At 31.3% G+C, this 24,432-nt stretch overlaps 1 protein-coding gene across 1 annotated transcript in view; it reads left to right on the top strand.

Annotated features, from left to right (window-relative positions):
- LOC111709265 (glutamate-gated chloride channel-like) overlaps positions 1-24,116 on the top strand; it is a 67,220-nt gene extending 43,104 nt beyond the window's left edge. Inside the window, 12 exon segments of the mRNA XM_023482889.1 lie at positions 3,413-3,543; positions 6,317-6,392; positions 7,229-7,381; positions 9,193-9,264; positions 9,552-9,634; positions 13,024-13,105; positions 13,480-13,532; positions 16,000-16,141; positions 17,117-17,204; positions 17,279-17,374; positions 22,274-22,372; positions 23,880-24,116. Coding sequence (XP_023338657.1) covers positions 3,413-3,543; positions 6,317-6,392; positions 7,229-7,381; positions 9,193-9,264; positions 9,552-9,634; positions 13,024-13,105; positions 13,480-13,532; positions 16,000-16,141; positions 17,117-17,204; positions 17,279-17,374; positions 22,274-22,372; positions 23,880-24,116 — 1,312 coding nt within the window.
- The last annotated feature ends 316 nt before the right edge of the window (positions 24,117-24,432 follow it).

Raw genomic sequence — 24,432 nt, 5'->3', positions numbered from 1 at the left:
AGATTTTAAATGGTTTCTAAGATAAAAAAATTCTTTTATAGTTCGATTTATTTCCAATATTTGATTCTTTTTGTTGCATTTTATGTGCATATTCTAAAACTTGTCTTAAACTTGGTTTGGGTCCTGATTACAAAACTCTGTTTGAATTTTAAAAAAGTTTGCATATTTTACCCTGGGATTGAAATAGAGAATTAACAGAAAAAAAAATAATTTTAATTTTTTAAATAGAAATTTTTTTTTCTAAATTATAGATGATGAAAAAAATTTTCAGGATAAAAAAATAGTCATTTCTAAAAATAGAAATGGAATGCATTTCAAAGATGAAAATAAAAGTAAACTCAATGAGAGGGGTTTAATTTCAATAAATTCTGTAGTTTTCAAAACTGGAGAATGAAGATATATTCACTAGAAATATTGAAACTGATGGAGCCGGATAATATTAGGAGTAACTAGAAGTTCAGTTTTTTGATTGTAGATGTCTCTGCTAGTCGAATATTATTGGCCAGGGTTCTCTAGCATTTCCCTAGAAGAATCATATTCATTTGGCGTACTGTCTCGGTTTGCCTTATATAGTCTTAATCGTGCGATTTGGCTTCAACGAAGCAGTCTTTTATGTGTACTTTTCTACTTTCTTTAACTGGTAACGCTTCGGACCGGTATAAAAACGAACCAGACTTTACAGTGGGTTGAATGTGGGTTGAAAGTGGGTTGAATGTGTATTGTTGTGGTTTGTTCTGATGCATGCGGATACTTTATCATATAATGTTCCTTCTCAAGGGAGGAGCCACACTGCTGCACCTTCGTTGATGGATTATTGGTACCATACTCACTTGTTTTTGGTATTACCATGGCTTTTATGTGACAGATGATTTTGTACTTTACGTACTTATTTCTTGTACCGACCAGACCAGACCTCTTGTGATAGATGAAATTTTACCATTACTCTCGACCACTTGGTGAACCATACTGCTGCGCTATGCCATACCGCTGCGCTCTAGTGACGGATTATTTGTACAGGCGTACAGAAATTGTAACGTACAAGTTCTTGTACAGGGCCGACTTCTAGTGACAGATATCATTGTACCCTACCTATATCTTGTTTCTACATAATTAATTATGAGACCAGTGATTAGCCGAACCTTGTTGTCAATCCATAAGCATATATAAAGTTGGTGTAATCCCCAGTGTATTATGTAAGACCCTCCTTCTCCCCTCTATATACTCATCACAGAGATAAAGATAAATGGTTGATAGTTCTGTAGAGGGTCTCTAGGTTTGATTTGGTACACACGTATTCTGTGTATATACATCTTGATTGATTGAAAACCAGATAATCGGAGAGTGCATCCGTCCAAGACATTGGTAAAGGGATTATCAACAAAATAGAATGTAATTCTCACTCCCAAATAGATTGTCAACCTATTTGCTAACTCCTGTATCCCAGGTCCATTAGTGCCTGATCCAATCATGGTTCAGTAATGTGTTTGCTGTCTATTCTGAACCAATAGAAATAGTATAGCTGTAGCATCTATTTTTCTGTCTCACTATCCAATTAAAGTTACGAATCCTTCAATCGGCGCTATCAGTATATTGAAATATTTACTTCTACTGAAACTGTAGTGTTCTTTTTACAATGTAAGGAGTAAATGGATTTTTAAAAAGGGTTAAGGATTATTTAGTAAACCTATTCCGGAGTAAACATCATTTATAAGTTAAAAGGACTAAACAGCCCTTTTCCGGATTAAATGTTGAAGAACCCTATCGCAAAGTAAGGATAATGTAGTAAACCTATCCCAGAGTAAGGATTATGCAGTAAGTCTAATCCGGAGTAATGATTATGCAGTAAACCTAATCCGGAGAAAGGATTATGCAGTAAACCTATTCCAGAGTAAGAAATTATGTAGTAAACCTATTCCGAAGTAAGGATAATGTAGTAATTCTTTCCCGGAGTAAGGATTATATAGTAACCTATCTAGAAGTAAAAAGTATGTAATAAACCTATCCAGGAGTAAGGATTATATAGTTAACCTATCTGGGGGTAAAAATTATGTAGTAAACCTATCCAGGAGTAAAGGTTATGTAGTAAGGATTATGCGGTAAACCTATCTAGAAGTAAAGAGAATGAAGAAAACCAATCCAGGAGTCAGTATTATGTAGTAAACCTATCCAGAAGTAAGGATTATGTAATAAACCTATCCAGGAATCAGGATTATATAGTAAACCTATCTGGAAGTAAAAATTATGTAGTAAACCTATCCAGGAGTAAGGATTTTACATGTAGTAAACCTATCCAGAAGTAAGGATTATGAAATAAACCTATCTGGGAGTAAAGGTTATGTAGTAAACTTATCCAGGAGTAAGGATTATGTAGTAAACCTATCCCGGAGTAAGAATTATGTAGTAAAGCTATACTGAAGTAAGGATTATGTAGTAAACCTATCCCGGAGTAATGATTATAATGTAGTAAACCTATCCCGGAGTAAGGATTATCTAGTAAACCTATCCCGGAGTAAGGACCGTGTAGAAAACCTATCCTGAAGTAAGGATTATGTAGTTAACCTATCCTGGAATAATGATTATGAAGTAAACCATACCGAAGTAAGAATTATGTAGTAAACCTATCCTGGTGTAAGGATTGTGTATTAAACCTATACCGAAGTAAGAATTATGTAGTAAACCTATCCTGGAGTAAGGATTATGTAGTAAACCTATAAAGAAGTAAGACTTATGTAAAAAAAACAATCCTGGAGTAAGGATTACCGAAGTAAGAATTATGTAGTAAACCTATTCCGGGTAAGTTTTATGAAGTCAACCTATCCCTAAGAAAAGACTATATAGTAAACCTAGCCCAGAGAAATGATTGAGAAACCCTGATCTAAAATCTAATCTTGAGTTCAGGACTAGACATTTATTTCCCAGATATCTTGAGAAACCTTTTACTCAGCTGAGATCTGAATAAATGGAGGGAAAATATAGAAACCAATTCAGGACCAATACAGGCATGTCATTAGTTTAAGATACAGGGTGGTCCTAATACAAGGTATATAAATACAGGATATAAAAATATAGGGTGATCTTAATACAGGGTATATAGATAAAGTGTGGTTTTAAATACAGGATATATAGTTTTTTTAGGAAATAAAGAGTTTCTCTGCATTATCGGTTTTGATTTGAGGGTTATCCCGTTGTCTATCTGTTCATTATTGAGAATCTTGTTGCTATCCGACAACAAGGATATATGTATATACAGGTTGCTCTTAATACAGGGTATATAGATACAGGGCGGACTATTTACGGGTACTTTATATACACAAAATATGCCCAAGTATAAAATATATTATTTACAAACAGTCCTGTTTAAGCCATGAATTCTCCTGGTAAGAAAAATCCCTTTAATTCAAGTATTCTCCAGGTCCCTCCAACAGCAGAGAGGACGGCAAGGTCTAATTAACTATAGAGAAGAGGAGAAGAAGATTCTAGATGAAATCCTTGGGAAGGGAGTTTATGACAATAGAATCAGGCCTTCAGGGACAAATGGAACAGGTAATTTACTCGTACTTTTTAAATTATAAACAGTGCAGTAGAGCAAAATAAACTCTGGAATAGGAATACGACTCACCTTCAACTAAGCTTTCGGTGTGTACTGCTGTGATTTTCATTATTCCGAAGAAATTGTGGGGTTTAGTGTAGAGTGGACTGTTAGACTCAAGCTAAATAAACTTTAAGCATAAAACAAACAATGTGTAGTTTACACAGACCCAATTCACTTAATAAGTTGCTATTGCATGGTAAAACTATACTGCTTCATAAGTTACATCAAATATAGAAAAGATTGTTTAAAAGTAATCTTAATATAGGCCATAGTTTTATGTGTCTAACTGTAGATTTTACAGATGAGACAATGTCAGATTTTATAGAGATCTTATCTATTCGGACACATGATGTATAGCTCTTGTACTATCTGTTACTAGAGTTTATCTCTGGCGAAACTAGATCTAAGAGAGCATGATTTTATTGATGGTTTAGATTTAAAATTAGATTCTAAACAGATGGCATACATTGTTGAAACGATTACGGCTCTTGTACTATCTGTACAAATATGAAATAAAATCCCAAATGAAATGGAGAATTAAACTTGAGATCAAGGTTCTTCTATAAACCACCATTCTATTTGTGGATTATATTTTAAAATCCCTCCCCCAGCACTCTGTGTTTATTTATCTCTTTTCAAAATATAGAAATGTTGTTTACAAAACTAAAATAAACATTGATAGAAAACAGATGGAAGAGTGATTTTTCATCTTTTTCACTGGTTTTCACTTCATCTGAAAAACAATCTGGCTCTTCCGATATCTTCCGATAGACAAATTACGGAAAAACTAAATCCGGAATAGACAAATGCGTAATAAAAAATTCGTTTCGAAAAATAAATGACTCCAAAAAAGTCAAATTACGGAAAACATCTGTTTCTGGAAAGAAATATTACGGAAAAACAACCTTCAAAAATACAAATAATTAACGGATATAAAATCTCCGGAAAGGCAAAATGCGGAAGTTGCTTTGAATATTTGATGTTATCGAATGTATCAGCTGTCAATATGAATTATCAGAAAAATGTCAATATGAAAATTTTACTTTTCTCCTCTAACAGTTAGAAAAGCTCGTATTTGCTGGATTATATTTATTTAATGTTGGTAATTCAAATTTATTCGAATATGCAACATTTAACCATCTTTTACAAACTTTAAAGTTTAAACAACAACTAAGAAAAATATTTAATTGGATTAAATATTTTATATTTTAAGAAGGGCAAACAGTTGCGGTTGTATTTGAATAATCTAAACGAAAGACAGAAACTACATTTATACTGCGACTTTTCAACTTCCAGTTTTCGGTTTTCGACAATAAAAAAAGCAAACTTTTTTGAGTGCACTGAAGATGTATATAAACCGTCCACCCTGGAGCCAAGATTTATATAAACCGTCCACCTTGAAGCCATGATGTATATAAACCGTCCACCCTGAAGCCATGATGTATATAAACCGTCCATCCAGGACCCAAGATGTATATAAACCGTCCACCCTGGAGCCAAGATGTATATAAACCGTCCATCCAGGACCCAAGATGTATATAAACCGTCCACCCAGGACCCAAGATGTATATAAACCGTCCACCCAGGACCCAAGATGTATATAAACCGTACACCCAGGACCCAAGATGTATATAAACCGTCCACCCAGGAGCCAAGATGTATATAAACCGTCCACCCAGGACCCAAGATGTATTTAAAATACAAAATTTCACAAAAACAAGATGTTGCAATTGAAATCCGAAAATGACTCTCTAAAGAATGTTATGAGCCAAAGTTAGGGATGAGCAATAGCAGATTCGTTTACAGAAACTTTTAATGTTTTTAGACGTTTAAAAGGTTTTACGACAATATTAGTAGTTTCCAACATTTGAAAACTTTATTCTGTAGAAGTTTGCATTTATCAAACATGCAAAGGAATTGAGTCTTTGCCACAAAATCTGAATTTATAATCTTTATATCTTTGGAACCCAATGTCGTAAATTTTGATATTTCAAACTTACATTATTTGATCTAACAAAATTCATAGTTTGAAATATCTAAGGTCTACGACATTGGAATCCAAAGATATAGGGTTTAGAAAAGTAGAGTTTATAGCAAAGACTCAATTCCTTTGTTATCTTAGAATTTTCTTCTATATAAAGCAAAAACGATTGTTTTAAAACGATCCCTTTTGCGGTTTAAAAACTGATTTTTTTGGTTTTTGCCTTATTTTTCGTAAAACATTTTAAAAAACTAAAAATATTAAAAATTTCTGTAAAACGAATTATAGCTATTGCCAATCCCAAGGCAAAGTTGTTAAAAATAATATACTTCATATAATACCAACAGAAAAAATCACATGTTAAGCCAATCTAATCCTTAATTATGTGAGGATGCATCTTAATCCTGATTCTGATATATGATTTCTTAATCCTTATACTGATGTTTGGACTTTTTCAAAGGCCTTTTCCCAAGCGGCAACTTCCCAAGGATATTTTCCCAAGTTGCAACTTCCCAAATGTGCATATTCCCGAGCGGCAACTTCCCAAGTATGTCCTAGACGCAGCGCTCGGCCCCAGTTGCAGACTGTTGCGCCTTAGAAAGCCTAACATAACCTTTGGGAAGTTGCTGCTTGGGAAATTGCACATTTGGGAAGTCGCCCTTGGAAATATACCTGATGGAAAGTACCTAGCACTCCTATACTGATCCTGATCCTAATCCTAATCTATAATTGTTTAATCCTAGATGATGCTACCCTCATCATGGTTGATCTGTACGTGAGAAGCTTTGCTAAGATCGACGATGTCAAGATGGAATACAGGAATTCTTCATAGTTAAAATAGGCTCCCCCCCCCCATCCTCGTCCTGCCCCCCCCCTCACAACCCACCTATCTATTGACATTAAACTTCGATAGGTTTTCATTTATTTCTAAATAGAAAATATACTGAATGCATAGTTAAAACAATGTCAACCAAGAATCAAATTTAAAAGAACAGAATGGTAATAAAAAAAAACATAAAAGCATATCAATGAATAGAATAGAATAAAATAGAATCGAATAGAATAGAATAGAATAGAATAAAATAGAATAGAATAGAATAGGATAGAATAGAAGAGAATAGAATAGAAGAGAAGAGAATAGAATAGAATAGAATAGAATAGAATAGAATAGAATAGAATAGAATAGAATAGAATAGAATAGAATAGAATAGAATAGAATATCCCCATACCATCAGAAAGTAAATTACATTTGTGACGATATGAATTTAAACAGGTTTATGAAAAAAAAACATTTCTCTAAATTATTAAACCATGAATTCTGAAATTGTATTGTCCAGTAATTAACTATGTTGTTATAGTAGTTCTACGAACCTAAATCTACGACCCCATTATTTTTTGTAGATTTTTTAAATTCAATTTTTTTTTACTTTTTGTCGAACTGTAATTTGTTGAGTTTTCCTTGTCAAATGTCAAGAAGTTTCCTTGTATAAAAAAATCGATCCAATGTCAAATATGTTGCAAATGTTAAGTGTTGCATCTATCAAATGTCTCACACTATGCTCGAAAAACATTGAATAAAAGATAAAATGTCAAATTAAAATCATATTTTCCAGATTTGTGCTCAATCGATGAATTTTAGTGTTTATATTTCGGACTTGCAACCTTACAAAATTGCAACAACAAAAATTCCACAATTGTAATTATAATATATTTTAATATTGTTTAGATCGGATAAAATATTTGACTATGACGGATGCCCGGAAAGTTTGGATGCCAGATACATTCTTTAGAAATGAGAAGGAGGGCAGGTAATAGTACAGGGGGTCTCAGAAATATTTAGGAGGGCAGGTAAATAGTACAGGGGGTCTCAGAAATATTTTGGAGGGCAGGTAATAGTACAGGGTGTCTCAGAAATATTTAGGAGGGCAGGTAATTGTACAGGGTATCTCAGAAATATTTAGGAGGGCAGGTAATTGTACAGGGTGTCTCAGAAATATTTAAAAGGGCAGGTAATAGTACAGGGGGTCTCAGAAATATTTGGGAGGGCAGGTAATAGTACAGGGGGTCTCAGAAATATTTAGGGGGGCAGGTAATAGTACAGGGGGTCTCAGAAATATTTAGGAGGGCAGGTAAATAGTACAGGGTGTCTCAGAAATATTTAGGAGGGCAGGTAATAGTACAGGGTGTCTCAGAAATATTTTAAACGGCAGGTAATAGTACAGGGTGTCTCAGAAATATTTAAAAGGGCAGGTAATAGTACAGGGTGTCTCAGAAATATTTAAAAGGGCAGGTAATAGTACAGGGGGTCTCTGAAATATTTAGGAGAGCAGGTAAATAGTACAGGGGGTCTCAAAAATATTTAGGAGGGCAGGTAATAGTACAGGGTGTCTCAGAAATATTTAGGAGGGCAGGTAAATAGTACAGGGGGTCACAGAAATATTTAAGAGGGCAGGTAAAAGTACAGAGGGTCTCAGAAATATTTAGTAGGACAGGTAATATATACAGGGTGTCTCAGAAATATTTAAAAGGGCAGGTAATAGTACAGGGTGTCTCAGAAATATTTAAAAGGGCAGGTAATTAGTACAGGGGGTCTCAGAAATATATAGGAGGGCAGGTAAATAGTACAGGGGGTCTCAGAAATATTTAGGAGGGCAGGTAAATAGTACAGGGTGTCTCAGAAATATTTAGGAGGGCAGGTAAATAGTACAGGGAGTCACAGAAATATTTAGGAGGGCAGGTAAAAGTACAAGGGGTCTCAGAAATATTTAGTAGGACAGGTATTATATACAGGGTATCTCAGAAATAATTAAGAGGGCAGATGACAGTTCAGGGGGTCTCAGAGGTGAATAAGAGTGAACATGATATTTAAATTGGGTGTATCAGAAATGACGAAGAATGTATTTAAAGAATAGTTGGAACTATAGTATAAGATTGTGCTAATCTAGAATTCACTTGAACTAGATATCTACAGCGAACACTTTTAATTTGAAGGGATTAGGTTCTTAATCCGTGAAAAACAGGTGACTTATATTTAGATTATGGTGGAGTTAAATTTTTCCTTTGAACTGCAAAATATATGGATTTGCCTTGCTGAAAGGGGATTAACAATACAAAATATCCAACCTCTGATATTCCAAGTCCAGTAATATTCGGATTATAACCTTAAAAAAAAAAATTAACAAGCAAAATTTTAACCAGATTCAATGTTCTTAACCCCCTTTATAAGTTCGTATCCCCTTCCTTTTATGGAATATTAAGAATTTAATGGAACAATAGATTCTGATAGAAAACCTGGTTTAGTTCCATTTGTAGAAACCTTGAACAATTTCCTCCTTTGTTGTGGATAATTTGATAATAAAATGCAATATATTCTTTTATACCTTCTATACCTTCTATACCTTCTATACCTTCTATACCTTCTATACCTTCTATACCTTCTATACCTTCTATACCTTCTATACCTTCTATACCTTCTATACATTCTATACCTTCTAAACCTTCTATACCTTCTATGCCTTCTACACATTCTATGGTTTAAATATTAAACCAGCTGCAGGCTACAACATAAATAAAAGATTTATGAAAAGTTTGATAACAAATAACGATTATTTTTATAAAGATTCCACAACATTTTGGTCCCGAATGTGTACATAAGAATATTCCCAGATGGCTATGTACTCTACAGCATAAGGTACATAAAATCTTCTCTTAAAGTAGTAACTAGAAAATAGTGGAAGGATTGACGTCTTCTTTCTTTCTTTTTGTATTTGAAATATTGCTTACGATTATGTAATTCCTTAAGTAACTGCAGTTTATTTCTAGAAATGTACGTCCTAAGGATTTTTGAACATTATAACAATTGCAACTCACAAAAGACATTTCTTCGTCAAAAGAGAGAAAAATATTCTGGCCAATTTTGTATTTAAAAAAAATTGAGAAAAAAGCAAAAATAAATTGATAATTGCTAAAAATATTCAGGGTTTCTTTAACCCTGGCCTGCCCTATGAACCTGAAGCTGTACCCCCTGGATCGGCAGAAGTGTTCTCTTAGGGTTGCCAGCTGTAAGTTTTTAAAAACATTTTACGACATAAATCATAATATAGCTTCGGTATTGGTAGAATTTAATTAATTTTTCTGTCGTGAATTTATCATCATTTCTCAATAAATAATCAATTATCATCATTTCTCAATAATAGAATCAATTATATCATTTTTCAATAATAGAATCAATTTTCATCATTTCTCAATAATAGAATCAATTATATAATTTTTCAATAATAGAATCAATCATATCATTTTTCGATAATAGATGCAATTTTCATCATTTTTCAATAATAGAATCAATTATATCATTTCTTAATAATAGAATCAATTATTAATATATCTAAATAATAGAATCAATTATATCATTTCTCAATAACAGAATCGATTATCATCATTTCTCAATAATCGAACCAATTATTATTTCTTAGTTTTAGAATCAATTATTATTATTTCTCAATAATAGAATCAATTATCATCATTTCTTAATAATAGAATCAATTATATCATTTTTCAAAAATAGAATCAATTATCATCATTTCTCAATAATAGAATCAATAATCATCACTTCTCAATAATAGAATCAATTATCATCATTTCTGAATAATCAAACCAATTATTAGTATTTCTTGGTAATAGAATCAATTATTATTATTTCTAAATAAAAGAATCAATTATCATCATTTCTCAATAATAGAATCAATTATCATCATTTCTCAATAATAGAATCAATTATATAATTTTTCAATAATAGAATCAATTATCATAATTTCTCAATAATAGAATCAATTATATCATTTTTCAATAATAGATGCAATTATCATCATTTTTCAATAATAGAATCAATTATTATTATTTCTCAATGATAGAATTAATTATCATGATTTCTCAATAATAGAATAAATTATCATCATTTTTCAATAATAGATACAATTATCATCATTTTTCAATAATAGAATCAATTATTATTATTTCTCAATGATAGAATCAATTATCATGATTTCTCAATAATAGAATAAGTTTTCATCATTTCTCAATAATCGAATCAATTATTTTCATTTTTCATTAATAATATAAATTATTATTATTTCTCAATAATAGAATCAATTGTCATGATTTCTCAATAATAGAATAAATTATATCATTTTTCAATAATAGAATCAATTATCATCATTTCTTAATAATAGAATCAATTATCATCATTTCTCAACAATAGAATCAATTATTTTCATTTTTCATTAATAATATAAATTATTATTATTTCTCAATAATAGAATCAATTATCATTATTTCTCAATAATAGAATAAATTATATCATTTTTCAATAATTGAATCAATTTTCATCATTTCTCAATAATAGAATCAATAATCATCACTTCTTAACAATAGAATCAATTATCATCATTTCTGAATAATCAAACCAATCATCATCATTTCTTAATAATAGAATCAATTATCATCATTTCTTAATAATAGAATCAATTATTATTATTTCTCAATGATAGAATCAATTATATCATTTTTCAATAATAGAATCAATTATCATCATTTCTTAATAATAGAATAAATTATATCATTTTTCAATAATAGAATCAATTTTATCCTTTTTCAATAATAGAATCAAGTATCATCATTTCTCAATAATAGAATCAATTATTATTATTTCTCAATGATACCATCAATTATATCATTTCTTAATAATAGAATCAATTATCAATATTTCTAAATAATAGAATCAATTATATCATTTCTAAATAATAGAATCAATTTTCATCATTTCTCAATAATAGAATCAATAATCATCACTTCTCAACAATAGAATCAATTATCATCATTTCTGAATAATCAAACCAATTATTATTATTTCTCGGTAATAGAATCAATTATTATTATTTCTAAATAAAAGAATCAATTATCATCATTTCTCTATAATCGAGCCAATTATCATCATTTCTCAATAATAGAATCAATTATCATCATTTCTCAATAATAGAATCAATTATTAATATTTCTAAATAATAGAATCAATTATATCATTTCTCAATAATAGAATCGATTATCATCATTTCTCAGTAATCGAACCAATTATTATCATTTCTTAATTTTAGAATCAATTATTAATATTTCTCAATAATAGAATCAATTATATCAATTCTCAATAATAGAATCAATTATTGCTCAAAATCAAAATAATTCAAATAATTATATTCTTATTCATAAAATAAATTCAATATTAAAAATTTCTTCGATTTGGGTGGGACCAGTTGATCATCCATCCACAAAAAATGTATTGTACATGTGATGTACTGTTCCTCTAGCTGTGTACAATGTACATGTACATGAATACTGTAAAGAAAATAAAAAGGTTGAGACCTGTCTTATGTTTGTGGAAGGATGCCAGCTAACGATGAATAAATAATGTGACAAGGGATGTGCACTGGAATTTTCTGATTTTAAATAGAAAGGGAAAAAAGAAAGCTTTGGTTTTGTTTTGTCGTCGACATTTTTTAAATGAAACTTTAAAATTACTATAGTCAATAAGGAGCATTAATAGTTTAATAAATTGTTCTAAAATCAATTTAAAAAAAAACTACAAGATTTCTAGTTAAGAATACTTTCTTTGATTTAAGCTAAGGAAAAAAAAATCTTACAACAAATTGGATGATTTATTTTAAATTTGAGAAAAATACAATATTAGAATTGAAAATACCAAATATTTTCAGTTTTGGAAAATACAATTTTACGTTAAATATTCTTTTAAAGTACGTATAGTGCTAACAAAGAAAATATTAAGAAAAAATATTATTTTTTTAATTTTTAAATGATTTTTTGGGAATATTACCGTAATTTTCTTGTAATGATTTTTTTGTCGTTCCTTCATCTGAAAAAAGATCTTGCTTTTCTCTGCTGCTAGTCATTCAGAGATTGAAAATGATCAATTTATAAATTTTGCTCTCAAAAAGATTTAAAGGATACTTTTGTTTTGGTATGCAAGTCTTGAAATTACGTTGACAACCCCTTTAAAATATTATGTTAAAGATGGTTGGACTACTGGTAATTTCCTAGAGACACATTTTTGGCCCCCCCCCCCCCCTCCTATCAATTTTGTACATTTTGTAAAATTGATCATGTGGCCGCACCGCCGGCCCCCTAGGCCATCCTAGACGCAGTGCTCGGCCCAGAAATTGTCTTAACCTAACCTGACCCTCAATAATAAAAAAGTAAATGTACAAAATTGATAGGAGGGGGGAGGGGGGAGCGGGGTGGTCCAAAAATCGTTCTCTAGAAAGACTCAGGACAACTTTTAAAGGTACCGTTGTGAATCTGAACTGGATTTCTTTTACATTTGTAATTTGAAACTCAACTTTGAAACTACGTCGACAGTTCCTTTAAGAACATTATGTTTCAGATGGTTGGACTACTGATGATCTGAGGTACCAGTGGAAAACGGATGGACCTGTACAGATTGTCAAGGATTTACATCTACCAAGGAATAGAATTTAGAAACTAACATACAATGGAATTAAATGGAGAGACTTAAATTCTCATTCTTAAATTTAAAAATGTCTGCTTTTTTCTTTAAAGCCCAATTTTATCTTAAAACTTAATTTGATATTTAATCATAATTTATTTGATACCTTTGAAAGCGACATTTTTTCTACTAAATTTTCCAACATAACATGGATAATTAACAGCTTCTCTTTGTTAACTTCCTTGTACACTTGTAATTTGAAAGGCCTTGGTATAAATCAAAACTTAAATCGAAAAGACGTCTTCATTGTATTGATACAAACGCCGACCATTGTAACATGTTTTTCATTCATAATACTTCTTTTTTATAAGTTTTTAAATTTTATATTGTTAGATTCACCCTGGAAAAATACGTATCAGATTATTGTAATATAAAAACTAATACCGGTAGGTTAAATCTAGGGTTAAATCTAGGGTTAAATCAAGGGTTAAATCTAGGGTTAAATCAAGGGTTAAATCTAGGGTTAAATCTAGGGTTAAATCTAGGGTTAAATCTAGGTTTAAATCTTAATTTTATTTTTATTTCTAAAAACAATCATAAATAAATTGGTAACCTTTTTAAAGTTTCATCGTAATTGCTCCGGGCTAAAACAAATTAATTTTTTTACCATCATAACCATTCCCTCATTAATTACTTTACACGTCCCTTGGGACAATTAAGAAAAATAAAAACGCGCTCTGAAACCCGTGAAAAAAATCGCCCATTTTCATCTCGAAAGAGACAAAATTGGTCTTGTGAACCCTTGGTAAAGTAAAATTCCCTTATCTTCATTGTCAAGTAGTTGGAAATAAATATAATAGAATTTTTACAATATTTCAAATCCTAAAATTCGCTGATATCCTTTTATCAAATTGGAAAATGTTATTTTTGACATTTTTCACATTTTCAAGTACAAACATTTTCTTTCTTCTGTCAATGGTTGCATCCGCATCAACCACCCCAATTGTTCCAGCTATTATTTATGGAAGCTCTCAACTTTATTACAAAAATTCATAGAAAGCTTTCTTTTAATTAAATCTTCTTTATGCCGTGGACCATTCTTAGACGTACTTTTCGTTCTCTTTCAACCCCCTCCCCCCCCCCTTCATCATACCTTCAGCCCCCCTTTGATATTAATGTCTACATCTGCCACTTTCCAATAAATGATATTATGATATTGTATAAATGAATAAGAAATAATTGCCTCTGTTATGTATATTATATATATATTCTCCCTTCTTTTCTGTACCTCTTTACCTCTTCAACTCTTTATCTCTTCAACTCTTTACCTCTTCAACTCTTTACCTCTCCAACTCTTTACCTCTTTACCTCTTCAACTCTTTACCTCCTTACCTCTTTATCTATTAACTTCTTTTCTGTACCTCTTTACATCTTCGACTCTAGTTTTCTGTTCCTTTTTTCGTACCTCGTTACCTTTTCAACTCATTTTTTTTGTGCCTCTTTCTATACCTCTTTACCTCTTCAACTCTTCTTTTCTTTGCCTCTTTCTGTACCTCTTCAACTTCTCTTTTCTGTATTTCTTTACCTCGTCAACTCTTCTATTATTCTGTATTCTCTTTCTGTACTTTATAACTTCTCCCTGTATCTTTAAGTCTGCAGTCTGTTCCCCATATCTGTATGTTATTTGTATCTCTGTTCAGTACACGGCCCAAGGATAGATTTACATTTATAGAAAATCAGTTTTCTGTACTCCATTTATGTTCTCTGTACCTCCTAGCTGTTTGAACTTTATTCTCCTGTCTGTACTTTGTATGTAGTAAATGTCGCTTGTATGTAATACGTACATTCAACGTATAAACATGTGTGGAGATAGCTTAACTGCGTTATCAACCCTCGCTAATCCTATAAATATGCACATCTTAAATGCGCCTATTTCAACTGTACTGTAATACGTAACATGTGATATAGATAACGACGTTGGAATTGTAATCACGACTTTTAACTTTTACTTGTACCTTAAATATAGCTAGTTAGAATCAGAACTCCGCTTTGAGTTTGATTACAGTGTATAGTAATTGTATCTCGTTGAGTATTCGGGTTGAGATCATAACTCGTTTAGGGTAGAGATAGATTAAGGGCTGAATAGCCAATAGCTTGTTGTTAGCTAGACTGAAACCCTGTTTTGATAAACAGGTAGGATTTCCCCCATCATTTGGGATCAATATATAGCTTGTTGGTAGCTTCGCTTGTACCCCTGTGTGGTATTTAAAACCGAAGTAATAACTTGTTTATAGCTACCAATGTGTCCCTGTGTGGCATTTAGAGCCTGAGTAATAGCTAGATTGATAAGCTAGCCTACGCTTGCGTCTCTTTGTGGCATTTACAGCCTGAGTCCCGGTTGGATAGCGGACTAGTTTTGTCTGTACTGATACAGTTTGGGGGACGAACTTTTAAGAGTAGGCATTTACTACATGTACCCATGTTCTTTGTATGAGCTTTTACTCCCTGTATCATGGTATGTACTCTGCAAATCCTGTACCCTGTACTCTTTTTACCCTATAGAATTATGTTCTCTGTACTTATGTGTACATCTCTCTGTACTCTGTACAATTCTCTCTATACTCTGTACCCTGCATAATAACTGTTCTCTTTGAATAAATTTTCTATTCCCTGCAACACAGCAGGAAACCTTGATATTAAACAATTAGTTTCCCGTCAAACCTAGAATAATTATTCTCTTCTAGGTGCCCTAGATATTCAAGGTTTTGGCTTATACAAAAATACGAACGAAGCCACAGCGCTTTGCCGGCCTTACCAGTTGCTATCGGCTAAATATTTTTGTGCTAGGATTCTGCCAAATAATATACAGTACAGTACAGTACAGTACAGACCTAATTTTTTGTTATTGTACAGGAGAGTATAGTTGCTTGACCGTTGATCTGACGTTTAAACGTGAGTTCTCCTACTACCTCCTCACTATCTATGTGCCCTGCTGTATGCTGGTCATCGTATCCTGGGTCTCATTCTGGCTGGATCCTAATGCTGTGCCAGCCAGGTAATATAAAGATCAAAGCTAAGGAATGGCGCGCCATTCATAGCTCAAGTCAAAGAGGTTTACAAAGTGGAATGGGGGGGGGGCTTCTTATCAACAAATGTTCAATCTAACTTTCAAATTTATGCATCAACCTTTGAGACAAGGTCAAATTTGAAGTTTTTTAAGTTAAATCAAAATTTTCTAAGTGTATAATATCTTTTTCAAATTTAAGGTGCAAAGAAGGTATACCTCAATTTTAAAAATCATTGCACATACAACCGTTTTTGACACCATCTTCGTCATTTATAAAATAGATCATTTCCATGTCATTTTTTTATTTTAATTGGTACACCCTGTTTTTTAAATATATTTATAAAGGTATATATTGTATACTTAGATGCTTTGTTTACCAACAATCAGTACAGTAAACACACACACTAACTATTCTACATATATTCTACACACTGTAGAGTTATACAGTTTTTCGATAATAGGACAGGGGGGGGGGATGGGTTGGATGGGAAGGGGGGGAGTCAGGAAGTTTATTGTTCTTTTATAGTATTCCAGCAATAAAAGATAACGTTTTTTTGAAAATATAGAACACTAGCCAATAAAATAATTACATTTGGGATCACTGAAGTGCACTTGAGGAATACATGGTTTAATGTTACTACTGATAAATATTTATCTATCAAACTTATATCTTTTGTTTTCTTTTTATTGTTTACATTGTTTACAAATAAACAAAGCGAACTGGAAATTATAGTTCATGTTTCAAGTAATCATATCTCCTGATCAAAAATAAACAAAAATTTCCTTTTTTATTCATTTTAAGAATTCTTTCCTCAAGAGCATAAAATCGATATAAATAAGGAAAACTTTAGAACATTATATTTCAGCTTAATAAATAAATAATTAAGTGGAGATATCCTTGTTATTCTATCTTACAATTGATGTTTTTAAATCACAAGTCCCTTAAAATAATACTTTTCTCAGGGTATCCCTTGGTGTGACTACTCTACTGACCATGTCGACCCAGCAGGCCAGCATCAACAACTCCCTGCCCCCGGTAGCTTACACAAAGGTCAGTATAAAATAATTTCTAAATTTCCCAAAAACATATTTTTATAAAATATTGTTTTTCAATTTTTATTTTAGGCCATAGACGTGTGGACCGGAGTTTGTATTTTCTTCGTTTTCGGGGCCCTTCTAGAATACGCACTGGTCAACTACGCTTCAAGATCAGATGCTAACGTAAGTTTTTATGTGTTTTTTTTTACATTTTTACAAAAATTATGTAATTAAGAGGAACCCCTTTTTTCAAATCGTCATTTTCAGTCGCCATGTTTGGGTAAAATAGCATAAATTTTATAAGAAACGACATTCTCACACAAAAAGGAGATTATTACAGAGAATGGAAGAGGAGGAGCAAACCGACCCAAGAAAAAAGCCAAAAATAGAAATTGTCCATGTTAGATGGAAAATGAATTTGGAGTTTCTCGTAGAACATGATTTTAGCAACACGGCAGGGTGGATGCCAACTAACTTAGGACAGATATATAGATAGATAGATTGATAGATAGATAGATAGATAGATAGATAGATAAATAGATAGATAGATAGATAGATAGATAGATAGATAGATAGATAGATAAATAAATAGATAGACAAATAGATAGATAGACATATAAAGAGATAGACAGATAGACAGATAGATAGACAGATAGACAGATAGATAGATACATAGACAGACAGACAGACAGACAGATAGATAGACAGATAGACAAATAGATAGACAGATAGACAGATAAGTAGACAGATAGACAGATAGACAGATATATAGACAGACAGATAGACAGACAGATATAAAGACAGATAGATAGACAGATAGATAGACACGCAGATAGACACATAGATATACAGATAGATAGACAGGACAGATAGACAAGAAAGATAGACAAGACAGACAAGACAGAATAGATAGATAGATAGATAGATAGATAGAAGACAGATAGATAGACACGCAGATAGACACATAGATATACAGATAGATAGACAGGACAGATAGACAAGAAAGATAGACAAGACAGACAAGACAGAATAGATAGATAGATAGATAGATAGATAGATAGATAGATAGATAGATAGATAGATAGATAGATAGATAGATAGATAGATAGATAGAAATATATTCAGTGACCTCTGCTTAATTCCCCGATGTTTTTGCAGAAATAGCAATGTTTTTATAAAGGATCTTAGGAGCATATTTACACTCTTCTTGGTGTTTAGATGTTAACATTGGGATATTAGCTTTGGGATGTTAACTTTGGGATGTTAACTTTGGGATGTTAACTTTGGGATGTTAACTTTGGGATGTTAGCTTTGGGATGTTAACTTTGGGATGTTAACTTTGGGATGTTAACTTTGGGATGTTAACTTTGGGATGTTACCTTTGTTATGTTAACATTGGGTTGTTAACTTTAGGCTGTTACCTTTGTTATGTTAACATTGTTATGTTAACTTTGGGTTGTTAACTTTAGGCTGTTACCTTTGTTATGTTAACATTGGGTAATTAACTTTAGGCTGTTACCTTTGTTATGTTAACATTGGGATGTTAACTTTGGTTTGTTAACTTTAGGCTGTTACCTTTGTTATGTTAACATTGGGTTGTTAACTTTAGGCTGTTACCTTTGTTTTGTTAACATTGGAATGTTAACTTTGGGCTGTTAGCTTTGGGCTGTTACCTTTGTTATGTTAACATTGGGATGTTAACTTTGGGCTGTTACCTTTGTTATGTTAACATTGAGATGTTAACTTTGGGCTGTTACCTTTGTTATGTTAACATTGGGATGTTAACTTTGGGCTGTTAACTTTGTTATGTTAACATTGGGATGTTAACTTTGGGCTGTTAGCTTTGGGCTGTTACCTTTGTTATGTTAACATTGGGATGTTAACTTTGGGCTGTTAACTTTGTGCTCTTATTTCTTTAATACTATTTTATTCATCACTCATTGCTAGTGTTGTTAATCGGTTTGGATCATTTTTTGAAAACTTTTACTTCGAAGATTACAAACCGTATTATGTAAAACTTTGCAATATTTCAATTTAAAAAAAAAATGAAAACAATCCAAAAATTGAAATAGTTTGAGGCAAGTGTTCAGTTGTTGGTGTTAAAAAGTTTTCTTCAATTAATGAGATTACATTTTTTTAAATAGTTGAAACTTTCATACCTAGTTGTACTTTTTATAAATTCATAAAGTAAACGAGTCTTTGTCACAAACTCAAAATTTTCTAATCCTTACATCTTTGAGACCTGATAGAGAAGACCTTCAATATTTCAAACTTAGATGATTTAATCTAACAGAATTTATGATTTAAAATATCTTTAAGTCAACAAAGATACAGAGATTCAAAATCAGGGGTTGTGACAAAGACTCAATTGATTGCCCTCTTTGCAATAAAACTATCCACTATTTTTAATACTGCTGGTTGGATGATATTGTAATTTTCTTGTAAACAGAAGCACTGCGCTGTTATTTATAAGCAACAATAATAAACTAGTTGACAATAAACTAGTATTCCCTGTAGAACCAGGGAATAACTAGGCTTCCCCCAAGTTTTCTTTAACAATCACAATAGGTCTACGAATAATTCCTCCTTAATCGTTAAAGTGCAACAAACATAGTCTATAAACTATATATATATTTGGTGTAACACACATAGTCTATAAACTATATATATATATTGTGTAACACACATAGTCTATAAACTATATATATATATTTGGTGTAACACACATAGTCTATAAACTATATATATATATATTTGGTGTAACAAATTACATTAGTTTGTACTTGTATACTAGTACATAAGTTTGTACTTGTGTACCAGTACATTAGTTTGTACTTGTATACTAGTACATGAGTTAGTACTTTTGTACTATAACATTTGTTTAGTCAAGTGAAGCAGTACACAAGTTATGGAACCAGTACACTTATACGTTTTCAAATCAATTTATACTTGTTTGGATCGAGGAATTGTTTTTTTCCTTTGGATCTTGAAAACCTAGCATATGATATGATGCATAATGAGAAAGAGAAAATAGTGGATTTCTTTTAATAATTTTCAAGTTTGCAATTGAGCATTTTTTTAAAAGTATCCTGAACGTTTTTAGAAACATGTCATATCAACGTTGACGTATTTTCAAATTAAAAAGTAATTCTGATTTACATTTCTTTACTTTAAGGATAAACAAAAACGAAAGTCAAAGTTTACGGTTAACATGGAATAAATTTTGGGTGTTCACAAAAAAAATGTCAAAATCGATGATTTTTGAAGAAAATAGTGGCCTATGTAGATGATTTAATGCAGCAGTATACTATGCTTTATTCTAGATATATCAATTTATCACGTTAACACAATTATTATATGACAATGCACTGTATATATCCTGCAGATTAAATTCTATATAGCCTTAATGTACAATATGTAAATATTCAGGATAAAAAGTACTTTTCCTCGTTCGAGAAAAAACATCATTTAATTTACCTGCAGGCTACATTTTATTGTTTTCAAAATTACAAAAATGTTGTTATTACGAGCAAAATGTTAGGGGTATCTCACAATTTTTCATATCCTAAACTTTTTGTTCATAATTCCGAGCACAATATTGGCACAAATGTGTTTAAATAATGTAAATAGACTTTTTTCAAGTCATTGCGAGTAAATTAAACCTTCAGTTTGGTAAATTTTAGGTTTTCATTAATGTCTTATTCTCTAGAAATTAGAAACTAGAAACTACACCCTGTATGTTCGTAGACCCTTTTGTTTCATTGAAGACCCTTTCTTTCATAAGAGACCCTTTTGTTTTATAGTAGACCCTATTGTTAAATCGGAGCACCTTTTAATTCATTGAAGATCCTGTTGATTCATCAAAGACCCTTTAGCTTCATCGGAGAATAGTTTTGTTTTATTGGAGACCCTGTCGGTTCATCGGAGAACTTTTCGTTTCATCAAAGGTCCATTTATTTTGTTGTTTCATTGGAGACACTTTTGTGTCATTGGAAATCCTTTCGTTTCATCGGACACTCTTTTGCTTCATTGAAGAAAATTTGTTTTATCGGAGACCCTTTTGTTTTATTGGGGACTCTTTTTTCATCGGACACCATTTGTTTAATCAAAGACACTTTTTGTTTCATTAAAGAACCTTTTATTTCATCGAAGACACATTCGTTTCATTGGAGACATTTTTGTGTCATTGAAAACTCTTTCGTTATATCGAACCGGAGACCCTTTAGTTTCATCGGAGACTCTTTCCTTTCACGGGAAACTCTTTTGTTTCATCGAATACTGTTTTGTTTAATTGGAGACCCTTTTGTTTCATCGGAGACTCATTTTTCATAAGACTCTTTTTTCATCGGAGTCGACCCATTGCTTCATTCGAGACTCTTTTGTTTCATTGGATACCATCTTGTTTTACATATACCCTTATGTTTCATAGAAGATCCTTTTAAAATCGCTATTTCGTTGGAAATCCCTTTTTTATTCTTAATAAAAATTGAGAAGAGAAGAATTATTTTTTATTCCTTTTCTTTAAATATAATCCTCGATCAAATCCTTTCTCAGAGATTTGATAAAAGATTCTCAAATATATTCTTCTCTCTTCAAAAATATTTGTTAGAGACTAAATTGAATTGGATTATATATATATATATATATATGTATATTGTATATATTCTGTAAAATGTATTCTTTAAATTGTATATATAATGTATACTGTATGTAAACAATTTACAATTTAAATTACATCCTTGAAATTGTTCTAAACTGTTTCTGTAATTTAATCAAATGCAAGGCTTGAAAGAATAGTCGATGCACTTTTGAAAGAAAATTAATGTTTAAGTTTAAGTTTCAGAATGTACTTTACATTTTAAAAAATTACGATGAATATTTTTGGAAAATTTTATTTGCAAAAAGGATTTCTTAGGATATTCTTAATTCTACAGTTTTTAAACAAGATACTGTCATTTTAATTGTGATCTATTGTCGCCGGAAACAATTTAACGTTTTGGGTTAATATTAGGAACAGAAAAACAGCCCCACCCCCCTTCTCCACCTTTAGAGAAACTGTAAATTTTACTGTTTTTGTTTCAGCGGATCCGGAAGCGTAATGCCAAGAAGAAAATAGAATTTGACCGAGCTGCGTTTGATGCCGAACATATGGAGGAACACAATGGGGGATCTTTTCCCATGGTGAGAAAAATATAGAATTTTACAAATTCATAAAAAATTTACTTTTTACAGGGAGACTTCTAAAACTATGGAATAAGAAGATCGCATTTAAACATGTAATGTTTATTTAATAACGTTATGAAGCAAATGGTTTTACCAATACCTTGAAAATCAACTTATTAAGGGAAATGGGTCTGTGTACACTACACAAATTCTGTGCTAAGTTCATCGTAATATAAAATAATAGTTTGAGTCTTACTTTTCCTCAGTTTTATGGGTCTTGCTGTTAATATTTATCAAATTTTGATAAAATGCTATAAAAAAATGCCAGTTGTGTGAGAAAAATTTATAAAAACACACAAAATGATTTAAACATGTTCTTTTCAGAATAATAGAATACTTTATTTAAAGCCGAGAATAAGCATGGAAATATAAAATAGAAATGGCAGGAAACCATTTTCCTTTATTTTTCACTTTGCACATAACATATTCGCAAGCTTTAGGCAGAGCTTTTACAGAATTGCAAACCAAAATTGTGTTTTTGCAAAACAAGAAAAACAATCTTTAAACAGCAAAAGCTTTGTTTGTTCAACTTTTACATTTAAACAGAAATGAAAAATATTATTTTTTCTTTTATTTTTTAAGCATGTTCATAAATTCTTATGTGAACACATTTCACAAATTGCAATCATATTTAAAATCAATATTGAATGTCACACTTTTAAAAGATCTGAAAGTTATTTTAAGATTATAAAGTTAAAAAGACAAGCATGCTATTTCAATCGTATTTACTTCTCTTATTCAATTATTACTATTTGAGCAGTAATGTCGGTTAAAACAATTAAAATATAAAAAAGTAAAAATGGCTCTCCTTAGTTCTTACTGTGCAGTATTTTTATTATTAAGTAAAATATATAATCAAATTTCAATTGCTTTTAATAATTAAAATAAATATCACCAAGGGAACTATTTTAACCCTATGAAGTTTTTTTTTAGATTTAATTTTATGGGAAAATGTTACTTCTTGAAGATGTATAGCAAGATTTAGAACCAAAAAACTGTGGAATGTGAAGACGATATTATAAAAATAATTAAGTGTGTTTAATGTTTTTTCAAAGCAATAAGTTTTGTTAGTAACTTATCAACTCATTAATTAAGTCAAATGGTTTATTTAAATTGCTGTGTTTCTTGTCCATATTCGACTATGTATAGTGAAAACTTTTGCGTAAAAGTCGTCTTTCTATTCCAGACTTTTCTGGTGCTCACCGTATTCGTGTCATAATCATTTACATCCCATGTTTTAAATCTTATTAAATCCATCAATCACGAACTCAAAATTCTTTATTTGACATGAAGGAATCGGTTTAATACTGTAGTTTTGTGTCTTAGGAAGAAGTTCTTATGAGATTTCCTTTACAGAAACATAAAATAGAAATAGAATATTGATATCTATTCCTTTGTTAATATTTACGATTTATATATTTGAGAATGTCAAGTTGTCAACAAAAAACAAATGTATTTTCTTCAGAAACCAATGATGCGACGAAGCGGTGACGCATTAATCCCTGGCGCAAACTTCCCGATCAACAATATCCATCAGTGCGAGATCCACATGAAGCCAAGGAAACGCCAGAACTTCCTCATGGCCTGGCTCAACAAGTTTCCCTCCAGGGCCAAGAAGATCGACGTTCTCTCCCGTGTAATATTCCCTTTATCACCCCCACCCCCCTTCTCCCTTCCTTCCCTTTTATACATCTTTTCTTAAGCCTTCGTAATTGATCAATTTATTTCTATTCAGGGGAAAAATACGTTTCTATTTATCAAGTTTATACTTTTCCACTGCTAAACCTTTCTATTTACATATATAAAATATTTCAAGTCTGATTTATTCGTTTTATTCATGGGACTCTGCCCCCGCAAATCTATTTATGCCTTTGGAGCAACATAGATTTATAAAAATCCATATAAAAGAAGAAAAGAAATAGTTGGATTGGTAGAGAGTCTTTTAGGGGTTATACTTCAATACTTCAAAAATTTACTATAGTTACCTACAAAACAATTAGGCTGTAATGACGACCAAA

The sequence above is a fragment of the Eurytemora carolleeae genome, unplaced genomic scaffold, assembly GCF_000591075.1.
Source record: "Eurytemora carolleeae unplaced genomic scaffold, Eaff_2.0 scaffold875, whole genome shotgun sequence".
Classification (NCBI taxonomy): domain Eukaryota; kingdom Metazoa; phylum Arthropoda; class Copepoda; order Calanoida; family Temoridae; genus Eurytemora; species Eurytemora carolleeae.
This window is presented reverse-complemented; position numbering and strand designations above follow the sequence as displayed.